Source organism: Oryx dammah, unplaced genomic scaffold, assembly GCF_014754425.2.
Source record: "Oryx dammah isolate SB20612 unplaced genomic scaffold, SCBI_Odam_1.1 HiC_scaffold_11, whole genome shotgun sequence".
In the NCBI taxonomy this organism is placed as follows: Eukaryota; Metazoa; Chordata; class Mammalia; order Artiodactyla; family Bovidae; genus Oryx; species Oryx dammah.
The window spans coordinates 23,031,288-23,043,789 of record NW_024070195.1 but is presented as its reverse complement, the minus strand read 5'-3'; the positions used below and the strand labels follow the sequence as shown (position 1 = coordinate 23,043,789).

Here is a 12,502-nt window from a genome sequence, read left to right as displayed (position 1 = left end):
TTTTAATAAGTACATTAAAGACATTCCAACCATTCCCCTTAGAGAAAAAAAGATCAACTATTACCGTCCCCATTTTAGAGACAAAGCAGCAAGGACAAGAGACTCATAACTGCCATAAGGCTCCAGTCATCTGAGAGCAATTAGAAACCCAGCAGAACCATCCAGTGAGGCAGAGAGCTGGGAATGATGAAAAGGAACAAAGGGTAAATGAAAATACCTGGGGCTGTGCCAGGAGGTCTTCTCTCAGGGTCTCAGCATAAGTCTGGATCTCATGCAGTTGAGCCACAGGAAAGGGAAAATTCTCCCAGTGAAGGCAGATGAGAATTCATAGATGAACTCTTGAGTTCTGGCATTGGTAAAGGTTACCTTCCCACCATCATGATCCAAAGCAACTCCAATCTGCCTGGGGCAGTAGGACAGGATCTGGAAGGGCCCCAGGCTGGTGCACATAGACACCCCAGCTGAGGACAGTGGCAGAGGCCAGACTCCTCCTCGGGGGTGAAGCTGAGAAATCCCCTTCTCACCACTGACTCTCTTGCCAGCCCCACCAGGCAGAATTTTGGTCATATTCCATTTTCCTGAGACCATTCCTCCTCCAGATCCTCATTCTCCTCTCTATATCCAGGAGAATGATACCCATCAGTGATGTCTATAAATCCACCAAGATCATTACTGCCAAACACACCTCTGCTTCCAAACCTGTATCTCATTGTTTCTTCTTCCTCCTCTGCTTACCACCAGATCCTGTCCACTTTCACTTCCCAGTACACTTTGCCCCATGTGAAGCCCTTACTGCCCAGCACCCCGGGCTCCAGATCAAATCGCTGACCACGCTGGCATTTGTTCATCCACAAGCCAGTGAACATCATACTCTTCCCATTTGGAGACACTGAGAGGTAGCCATTGGCTGGCTGGGAATTCAGGATGATCCTCACTGTGGGGACAAAGAAACAAAGGTGTGGCCTCACAAAAGATACAAATGAGATTTGTCTCGTAGGTTCTGGGGCCTTTATGACAACAGTGGGAGACTCCTCAGGGGACCAGGACAAAGACTGCTTTTGACCTTGTGTTCAGACTGTTAGCAACTAGAAAGTTTCTAGCAATCTAGAAAGTATAAACACAGAAAATTCAAGGCCTCAGGCAGTGCAACGAGACTGGAGAGGAAAAAAGATAAGAACTGGGATCACTACAGCTGAGCAAATCTGGGAAATGTTTATGGTTCTGAACTCAGGATAAAGAATTTGGATACATTAGTCACATGAAGACCTTCCTCTTTAAAACAAACGAGCTGACCCATAAGTAATAAGAGCTTTACAGGAAAATGGTAATTTGCAAACTTCAGCCACTATCCATCCTCTCCAGATACTCACTTGCTTATACTCCAGATCCCTCATCAATTTTCCTAGAGTAAAAGAACAAAAGGACAGTGAGCAATTCTTGTTTTTTTTTTTTTTTTTTCTTTAGCCACATTGCTCAGCTTTCGGGAAGACCAGGGATTGAACCCAGATCGACGGCAGTGAAAGCACGGAGTCCTACCCATTGGACCACCCGGGAATTCTTGACAGGAAGCAGCTCTGGCACCACAGCTTCTCAGTCAAACTCTCTTATGGTATCTCATGTAACTTCAGCAATTAACAGGGGATCATGAAAGTTCAAGTGAAACAGAGGAATTAATTCAGGAGACACCCACAGCTGTCCAGTCTAAACAGATTCATGTGAATATCCATGGCAACACGTGCTGAACCCTGTTTTAAACTAAATCCTAAACTTTTAGTCCTAAACCACACTATTTCTCTCCACTCTCAAAGAAACCTCTTTAGCGTCATTCTCTCACTATTTAATTTTATTTCAATTGTGGTTAAAACACATAACATTTACTGTCTTTACTATTTTTAAGTGTATAGTTCATTAATGTTAAGTATATCTAAATTGTTGTGCAACCAGTTTCCAGAACTTTTGCATTTTTTAAAACTTAAACTCTAAACTCGTTAAATAGCAGCTCCTCATTTCCCCCTCCTCTCTAACCTGGCAACCGCTAATCCACTTTCTGTTCCTAGGATTTGACTACCTTCAGTTCAGTTCAGTTGCTCAGTCGTGTCCGACTCTTTGCGACCCCATGAATCGCAGCACGCCAGGCCTCCCTGTCTATCACCAACTCCCAGAGTTCACTCAGACTCGCATCCATCGAGTCAGTGATGCCATCCAGCCATCTCATCCTCTGTCGTCCCCTTCTGCCCCCAATCCCTCCCAGCATCAAAGTCTTTTCCAATGACTCAACTCTTCGCATGAGGTGGCCAAAGTACTGGAGTTTCGGCTTTAGCATCATTCCTTCCAAAGAAATCCCAGGGCTGATCTCCTTCAGAATGGACTGGTTCGATCTCCTTGCAGTCCAAGGGACTCTCAAGAGTCTTCTCCAACACCACGGTTCAAAAGCATCAATTCCTTGGCGCTCAGCCTTCTTCACAGTCCAACTCTCACATCCATACATGACCACAGGAAAAACCATAGCCTTGACTAGACAGACCTTAGTCGGCAAAGTAATGTCTCTGCTTTTGAATATGCTATCTAGGTTGCTCATAACTTTTCTTCCAAGGAGTAAGCGTCTTTTAATTTCATGGCTGCAATCACCATCTGCAGTGATTTTGGAGCCCAAAAAAGTAAAGTCTGACACTGTTTCCCCATCTATTTGCCATGAAGTGATGGGACCGGATGCCATGATCTTCGTTTTCTGAATGTTGAGCTTTAATCCAACTTTTTCACTCTCCTCTTTTTAGAGACCTCATATACACGGAATCACACAGTACTTGTCTCTTTGTGACGGGCTCATTTCATTAGCATTTTGTCCTCGAGGTTCATCCATGTTAGAGTATGTGTCACAGTTTCCTTCCTTTTTTAGGCTGCTGCTGCTGCTGCTAAGTCACTTCAGTCATGTCCAACTCTGTACGACCCCATAGATGGCAGCCCACTAGGCTCCTCTGTCTCTGGGATTCTCCAGGCAAGATTACTGGAGTGGGTTGCCGTTTTTAGGCTGGATGGTATTCAATTGTCTGCATATGCCACATTCCATTTCTCCATTCATCCAGTAATGAACATTTGGGTTGCTTCTACTTCCTGTTCATTGTGAATAATGTTGCTATGAACATGAGAGTGCAAAAATCTCTTTGAGGGCCTGCTGTTAATTCTTTGGGAAGTGGGAATGCTAGATCATATGGTAATTGTGTGTTTAAAATTTTGTGGAAATGCCATACTGTTTTCCATAGCCTCCCAATCTTCTTTTACCTCATTGTTAGATAGGAAATATATTTCTACCAACTCTGAGAACTACTAACTATGATTGGACATTATGGAACAGTCTTAGACTATCACGTGGAAGCCTCCATGGTTTGGACTTAGATTTCCTCCCCAGTGTCCCTGCCTGGTGTGAATGGCATGCAGGAACTCTGAGAAGGTGCAGCCACGATCAAAACTTAAAGAAACATTACAGAGAAAGAAAGAAGGTTTTCTAGGCTCAGAACTCCCTCCTTTACCCTGGAATCCTCTGAGTCCTTTCTCTAAACAAAGACGTTTATCTGAAAATTCTTCCATCCGTTTTCTGATTGCAGGACTGATAGGCTTTTCAATCCAGAACTTCTTCCGAGGGTATCTAGAGAGAATGAAGTCACAGTAAGTACTCCTGAGAGAAAGGCATGGTTTCCCACCATCAGCGTATACACATGCGAACAAATACCAATAATGGACCAAAGAGGCAGATAGTAAATGCTGCTTTTCCAAGTGGCTGGTTTCTACATCAGAGTCAGAGAGAAGAATATAGAGAGCTGAAGAAAGGGCCATGATCCAAGGATTCTCTATCCACCAACATGTCATTTATGGTGGTTTAGTTGCTAAGTTGTGTCTGACTATTGAGACCCCATGGACTGCAACCTGCCCGGCTCCTCTGTCCATGGGGTTCTCCAGGCAAGAATACTGGAGTGGGTTGCCATTCCCTTTTCCAGGGCATCTTCCCAATCCAGGGATCAACCTGCAGATTTTTTTTTTTTTTTTTAACCACTGAGCCACTGGGGAAGCCTAAAATCCTAGAGCTATGCCTGAACAGGACTTAAACAGATTAAAAGTCTGATGTTTGACCTACCGACTGACCTATCTGGGCCCTCTTAAGTATCAAAGCAAAATACTTAAATAACAAAATTACTAAGGAAAACCTCATGGAGATATATCAATCCTATTCCAAGAACACAAAGAATGTACCTTATTTTCAAGTGCATAGAACTGTCCAAAAATTTAAAACACACAATACAGAAAGCCTTGATAAAGTCCAAAATAGTAGAAATGGCAACACATTTGTCTGATCACAAAATATAAAAACTATGAAACATAAAACTGTTAGGAAAAAAAACCCACAGCACCATTGACAGATGTCCTCTTTTTTAAACAAATCTTATATTAAATAGCAAATGAAATTTAAAATTTTAAAATATCTAGAAAACAATAAAAAATACTATGGACTAGAAATTATAGCATATGACAAAAACAAGGCTCATGAATATATACACCCAAAATATAAAATATTAAAAATAGAAAAAAGAGAAAGGCAAGTACAGAAGGCAAAAATAGATATAAACAAAACATATTCAGATATAAACAATAAAATGTAAGGATATTATTTGTCAAATACTGCAAATACTTTTTAAATTACAAATGAAAGTGGTGGTTTTCCAGGAGCTATAAATACTGAATATTCCAATTAAAAAGTGTCAGATGAATTTATTTTAAAAGAAAACAAAATTTTATGTTGCTTATAAGAGATACATAAAAATAACAGCCTAGATAGGTTGAGAGTTAAAGAATAAAAAGTTTAATAGTATGAAAACACTAATCAAAAGAAAACTAGAATAACTACTGATATCAGACAAAATACTCTAGGGCAAGAAGTCTTACACATTCTGTAACACCCTCATTTCTTATATAATCACTCATCTCCGACAGTCTCTGTCTGGTCTCCCCAGCCAGAATCTGGCAGCCTATCTCCTTTCCCCACCTGGTAACTGGTCCATGGTAAATACTCAGATTATGCCAACAGTCCTGGTGTCTCTGGGATGAACTGTGTATTCTCAAAATACTTGGCTTTTATCTCTGTTCAAAGCTTCTGCCTATCGTTATGGGTATGGTTTTTGAAAACTGTCAGTGTTTAATGCCTAACACACTGGCTGAGAACCACTGCCAAAGAAACCATTATCCCTGTGACTCATATAAGTGTCTTCTTCTTATGACCCAGCAGAGAGCAGGAAACCGTCACTAACAAGCATGGAGGGCAATCTGATGAAGAAACGTGCTCTACAAAATGTGGGGGAGTGCAGCCAGGAGAGGCGGCTGGGAACCAAATAAGAATCAAAAGAACAAAAGGACACTGGGTCTTAGAAACAAATGTGTATTTTAAACTTTTTCAGATACTCTGCCACAATCTCCTCCATTTCAACTCTCCCTATCCTCTTACCATCCTAAGTTCCAAGACAATAATTTTTCTAGGACATTCTATGGAATACCTTTAATATTACACTTTCTAGAAGAACCTCTCTTCTTCCAAATAACCCCTTTCAGCCCTTGCCAAATTTCAGTAAGTTACGGTGACAGAAAAAACAAAAGAACACCTAAGTGGGTTAAAAATATAAAGCAAGCAGCACTTACCTGCTTGTTATGTCACTTGGGTCCTAGAAAGGAAGAGCAGACAGACTGTCATGGAAATAAGGTTCCCAGGAGCTGACGCCGTTCCTTATGATGATCTCGCTGGGAATGGGTACACAATAGGACTGAACAGAGAATTTTCTGGTGGGCTTGGACCTATGCTGTTCTCCACTGTGGTATCAGTTTATGGGGACACATGTTTCCCCTTCCTTTTGTCCATTTGAGTCTAGAATATCCTCTCCAGGAAAACTTGCTTGATCTGTTGACTTCTACTGTCTATCAGATTAAGACTGAAATCTCAGAATGCCTTTGAAGGCCTCTACTCAGCTGGCTCCATCTTACCTAGCCCATCTTCCCTTTAACTTCTTCACTTAAGCTGACTCCTCCAGAAAGGTAGCCTCTTTCACTCTATGTACCTTCCTATCTTCCAAACGCTCTTTCTCAGCACCTGCGGGCTTCCCAGGTGGCTCAGTGGTAAAGAATCCTCCTGTCAGTGCAAGAGCCACAGGAGACTCAGGTTCAATCCCTGGGTCAGGAAGATCCCCTGGAGGAGGAAATGGCTAACCCATTCCAGTATTCTTGCCTGGAAAATCCCATGGACAGAGGAGCCTGTGGGCTACAGTCCGTGGGGTCACAAAGAGTCGGACAGGACTGACATGCACGCTGCACCTACACCCACCTTTTTAATGATCACACTCATTAAGTTTATCATCACATTCATGCGTTTCATTTTAACCAATGCACCTCCACAAATGGAGTGTTCAACTCCTCTTTCCTGCCAACATAAATCTTTACATTTTCCTCAAGGCTACCATTAAGAGCTGCTTCGTCCGTGAAGCCTTCCCTGACTAGCCTTTTCCAGAATTCCTGTGGCTTCCAGTCTGATCATAAGATTTAACACTCAAGTTATTTCTTATAATTATAAATGTACATGTATGGATGTCAGAGTTGGACCATAAAGAAAGCAGAGCATCGAAGAATTGATGCTTTGAACTGCGATGTTAGAGAAGACTCTTGAGAGTCCCTTGGACTGCAAGGAGATCAAACCAGTTAATCCTAAAGGAAATCAGTCCTGAATATTCATTGAAAGAACTGATGCTGAAGCTGAAGTTCTAATACTCTGGGCACCTGATGTGAAAAACCAACTCATTGGAAAAGATCCTGAAGCTGGGAAAGAATGAAGGCAGGAGGAGAAGGGGACGACAGAGGAGATGATTGGATGGTATGACCAACTCAATGGACATGAGTTTGAACAAGCTCCAGGAGTTGGTGATGGACAGGGAAGCCTGGTGTGCTGCAGTCCATGGGGTTGCAAAGAGTTACCATGACTAAGAGACTGAACTGAATTGACTGACAGATCTTACTATCTCACTGTAACATCTGTGCATATCACAGTCTCCCGCCCACTGTGATTTGGGACTTACAACCTATTGGTTTGCTAATTAACCTGTCAAGAACTCAACAAATGAGAACAAAACCTTGTCTCTCCTGACTCCCGGTCCAAATCTCCTGCTAATGGCGCAAGAGGTACAATTTAACTGGTCCCTCACCTGCAAAAGTTCAAGTACTGGCTGCCGAGCCTTCTTCTCTAACTCAGAAATCAGGGTCTCCAGCCGGATGACCTCCTCAGAGCCCTTGGCGACATGGCTGTTCCTCCCTTCGGTGAGCTGTTGCTCCATTCCCTCCAGCCATTCCAACAGGTACTGCTCCCTTTCTCTCAGGAACTGATGGCCCTGCTCAAACACTGATGCTATGCCTTGCTTGTGGCTCTGGAATTTTGCCTACAGTAAAGGCAGAAAGACAAAGAGGATTTCTCCTGAGAGGCTGGAAAACACCAGAATGTTTGTATGAGGATAAGTTCAGAACTAGAATCCCTTCTATCACACCCACTTTGTCCTCATCCCTCGTTATCCCCCCTCCCCTCAAGATATATACACACACACACAAACACACACACAGTTCTCTCTCTCCCACCCAACACAGGTACAGAAAACATTCACTCGAAACTTCTCGTTCCAGCAGGGCCTGAATCTCATCTTCTCCTGTAAACTGAAAATTCTGAATCCTGTCCCTGTCTCCCTTCAGAATCTTCAGATGGTTTAGAATTTTACCCTATGGGTGGGGAAAAAAACATGAATAATCTCAAGATGAAGATGAAAATGCCCTCAATAAGAAAAGACACCTGCAAAATGATTTCAGAGTGAAATCAGATATGTAGTATTATAAGATAATTAGGTTGGAATAGTTTTCATCCTCGTTAATGAAGAAGAAACAAAGTGAGTGCTGTTAGCTTAGAGTAGCTTCTCAGAAGTGAGATAAAATGCATGTTAAACTTATACTGTACTGTATGTCAATTACATCTCAATAAAACTGGGAGAAAATAAGTGAGATAAAATAAAATTTATTATCATTACAACTACTAAGACTTATAGTGTAGTTTTTATATTTACACTGTTTCTTTCCACCAAAAATATGGATACTTTATATTAAAATTAACTGATAACATAGAAATAAAAAAGAAAATCAACATAAAATAATGAAAGAAAATATATATCACTCTAAATCACTGAATGAATGAATAAACTGATTTTAAGATTTTGTTAACCAAGGACCAAAGGGAAATAGTGATTCATGTAATCCTTTATCAGACAGGAGGAAAAATACTAGTATATCAGAAAAAAATAATATTTTCCCTGAAATTAAATTCTGAAAGGAAATTCATATAAGATGCAATAGTCTCAAAAATATTTTTATAATACAGATGAAGCACACACTTTGAAGCTAAGTATCAAGACAGCTATTAAGAGCACTGGTATTCCATACTGCTGGTTGAGGCTTGATCAGATGTTTCAGAAACTAAAACATCAAGGCAGTGGGACAGACTTGCTATTATGAAAGATATAAAAACAAACCAGTTTATTATTCAGATTAGAAGAATACATGTTGCCAAGAACTTACCATGCTCCAGAATTTGAACCTTCCCCTTACAATTGTTAGAAAGGCTATTATTTAAAAAAAAATGAAATATAACAAGTATTGGTGAAGATGTGAAGAAAAGGAAACCCTGGTACACTACTAATGAGAATGGAAACTGGCACAGTCATGGAAAACACAACAGATGCTTCTCAAAAAACTAAAAATAGAACTACCATATGATCCAGCAATCCTATTTTTAGGTATTTATCAAAAGGAACTGAGATCAGGATCTCGAAGAGACATCTGCACTCCCAGGTTTATTGCAGCATTATCCTCAACAGCCAAGCTGTGGAAACAACCTAATGTCCAAGGGATGAATGGATAAAGACACTGTGGTATACACATACAATGGAATCTTACTCAGCCTTAAAAAAAGAAGAAAATCCTGCCATTTGCAACCGCACGGAAGGACCTGGAGGATATTATGCAAAGTGAAAGAAGCCAGGCACAAAGACAAACACCATATCATCTCACTTGTATGAGGAATCTAAAACTCGCAGAAGCAGAGTAGAATGGTGGTGGAGCTGAGTGCAGCTGGTGGTACAGTAGAATGGCGGTGCAGCTGGAGGGGAGTGTAACGGGGAGGCGATGGTCAAAGGGTAAAAGTTTCAGTTATGCAAGATAAGTAAGTTCTGAAGATCTATTCTATATCACAGTGCTTACAGATAACAATACTGTGTTGTATAGTTAAAATTTGCTAACAGGACAGATCTTACACTAAGTGTTCTTCTCTCTCTCACACACATAGTAAGACAATAATAATAATAAATCGGGTGGGAGGAAACTTTGGGAGGTGATGAATATGTCTCTGGCCTTGATGGTAGTGATATACTTATCCCCAAACTTAAGCTGCATACAGTAAATATATGGACAGCTTTTTATGTGTCAATTATACCTCAGTAAAGTGTTTATTAAAAACTTTTTGGACCTTATCCTGAAGGTACAATAGAACTTTTTTGGCTCCAAGAACAGAGCTGGGGTCCAGCAAGCTTCTTACCCGATAAGGCTGTGCAGCCTTCTCCAGCAGAACCGCAGCGTGGTGCCCGTGCTCCCGGGACGCCCGACACGTGACACACAGTATCCGCTGGTCATCCTTGCAGTAGTAATGCAGCTTCTGCAAATGCCACCTGCACAGCTGCTCCGCTCTCTGCACGAGTGGCCGGTCCTCTCTGGGTTGTCTCTCCTCATCCACTTTCATCCTCCAGATGTTCTCCACTATGCTGGCCACCTGCCACACATGGCGGATACTCTCCTTCTTAAAGGCTGTCTTGCAGAGAGAACAACATAATGGCTGCTGAGCAGATTCACAGACCTTAATGATGCAGTGAGAGCAGAAGACGTGACCACAGTCGATGGGAACGGGGTTTTTCAAGTAGTCAAGACAGACAGAGCACAGCACCTCGTCCTCCAGTTTCCTCAGAGGAGAGGCAGCAGCCAAGACAGCAGCGCTGAAACCCTGCAGAGCGCTCCTTCTCAAAACTAAGAATGACCTTCTAAGAGGATACAAAGGAAAAACAGAAACTGTGGATTTATTCAACATTAAAATGGAACTCATGAGAAAATAGTTTTTATGTTCAAACTGTTCCCAACCTTTTCCCTCCAAACCCAAAGTTCCTTCCAGACCACTATTCAGAATAGGTTCCAGCCTGCAAAGCTACCCTGGTATTAGTTTCAGGCAGTCAGCTTTTCTGTAAACATTTTAAAGGGTACTAATACGTGTAATTAAGTGGTGAGTATTCTAGAAGATTATAGTATTGGGAAAGTAAATACCCACTAAAGTCTAAGGAATTTCCCTCACTCTAAGTAGATCAGCTTTAGTGAAAATATTTGCTGTAGGATTCAATAGTAAAGAATAGGAATTACAAAAATTTAGGGCTTAGGTCCAGTGGTTAAGAATTTGCAGTCCTACTGCAGAGGGCATGGGTTTGTTCCCTGATTGGGGAACTAAGATCCCACATGCCACACGGTGTGGCCAAAAAAATTATAATTATAAAAACTTTAGGGCTTTATTTTAAAGAGAACATGAGACTTAGATTATTAGAAACCATTAGGTTCAACCATAGGTCTTTTATTCATATGCTGCCTTGTAAACCTCGTTATGATTTAAACTAATGGTTTTCAAACATTTTTGGAAACATCACAGTTAGAAACTCATTCACATCCCAGTCTAACAAATTAACACATCACATGCTAAAACACAAGATTTGTTCAATATCATTTACTGACTTTTAAAACTGCAGTCCATTTTTTAAATGCTGGTTATAACCCCAAAAATTGATGCCATGATATAAGCTATTGCAATCGATAATTTGAAAATCACTGCTTTAAACCACACCAACTTTATCACTAACCCTGACCTCTACCCAGAAATGCAAACTCTAGGGAGCTACGGAAGCCTACTGTGTCACCACTTGCAGCTTAAATTCATGTCTCCAATTGCATTATTTTCCTCGTTGTTCTTATTCCTTGGTAAGAGCTACCAACAACTACCCCATTACCCAAGCTAAAAACTAGGTGTGATTTTAGACACCTCATTACCACCTCCCATATCTGGTCACTGAATTAAATAATAGAATATCTGAAATAAAAATTTCACTTCATGGCCTTAACAGCAGCATGCAGGTCACAAAAAAAAAAAAAAAAAAAAGTCAATGAACTTGAAGAAGGTGCAATAAAAATTATCAAATCTTAATAATAAAAGCAGAAACTCAGTAACTTATGAAATATCAAAAGGTCTAATATTCATGTCATTAGTGTACCAGAGAAGGAAAAGAAATTGGTAAAGGAAAAAACAGAGAAAAAATTAGCTGAAAACTTCTCAAGTATGTATGGTAAAAGACACAGATTTACAGATTCAAGAAGCTCAGCAAATGCAAAAGAGAATAACTTAAAGAAAAACCACCCCAAATACACCATCACCAAACTGCTATAAAGCAAAGATGAAGAAAAAAATCTTGAAAGCAATCAGAAAAAAATAACATCACAATGAGGGGAAGGATGATTCAGATGCTGGCACATTTCCTGTTAGAAGCCATAAAGGTCAAAAGACAGTGGGAGAAACATCTGGAAAGTGCTGCAAAAAGTCCTGTCAATCCAGGGTTCTACAACAGTAAAATATCTTTCAGAAATGAAAGCAAAATATAAATATTTTCAGATGAAAGAAAACTGAGAAAATGTTATCACCAGTAAACCTGCCCTAAAAGAACTGCTAATGGAACTTCTTCAGGCCAATGTGAAATTCCACAGGGACTTTCGGAGCTTCAGGAATAACAAGAGAACAGAAGAAAGGGCAACAGAAATGGTAAATATTTGGATAAGTACAGTAGCTTATTTTACACCTCACAAGTTCTTTAAGATATGTCGGACAGTTGGAAGCAAAAATTGTAACATCGTTAGACAGATTATGTACATATAATTCATAGGACAATTACAGTGAAAGTGATCTATATGGTTGTAAGGCTTCTACATTTTACTTGAAGTTGCAAACTTTTAACTCTGCTTAGCTTTTTAACTCTAAGGTCTGTATACGGTAACCCAGAGACCAACACTCAAAAATACTATGCAGAGATATAGTCAAAAGCTAACAGGTAATTAACCTGGAATATTTAAAAATATTAAGGGACCAAGTTTCCAGAGCCTTGAAGACAAGGGGTAACACCCCAAAGTACGGACTCATTTTCCACTCTACCTTCATTGGTCGAGCAGCTGCCAAGAACAAAGGTCGCATCTCCCGATACCTGGCAAACAAATGCAGTATTGCCTCACGAATTGATTGCTTCTCTGAGGTGCCCACCAGTGTTTTGGGGGAGAAGCTTCGAGAGCAAATTGAGGAGCGGCTGTCCTTCTA

General features: G+C 40.6%; 1 protein-coding gene across 1 annotated transcript; it reads right to left on the bottom strand.

Moving 5' to 3' along the window:
• Positions 1 to 44: 44 nt before the first annotated feature.
• Positions 45 to 10,299, bottom strand: LOC120870488 (tripartite motif-containing protein 26-like). The gene is given in 8 exon segments (XM_040250145.1): positions 45 to 491; positions 494 to 934; positions 1,367 to 1,402; positions 3,528 to 3,643; positions 5,683 to 5,705; positions 7,230 to 7,460; positions 7,687 to 7,791; positions 9,653 to 10,299. Coding segments are annotated over 8 exon segments (1,758 nt in total). The 5' UTR covers positions 10,211 to 10,299; the 3' UTR covers positions 45 to 243.
• Between the last annotated feature and the right edge of the window lie 2,203 nt (positions 10,300 to 12,502).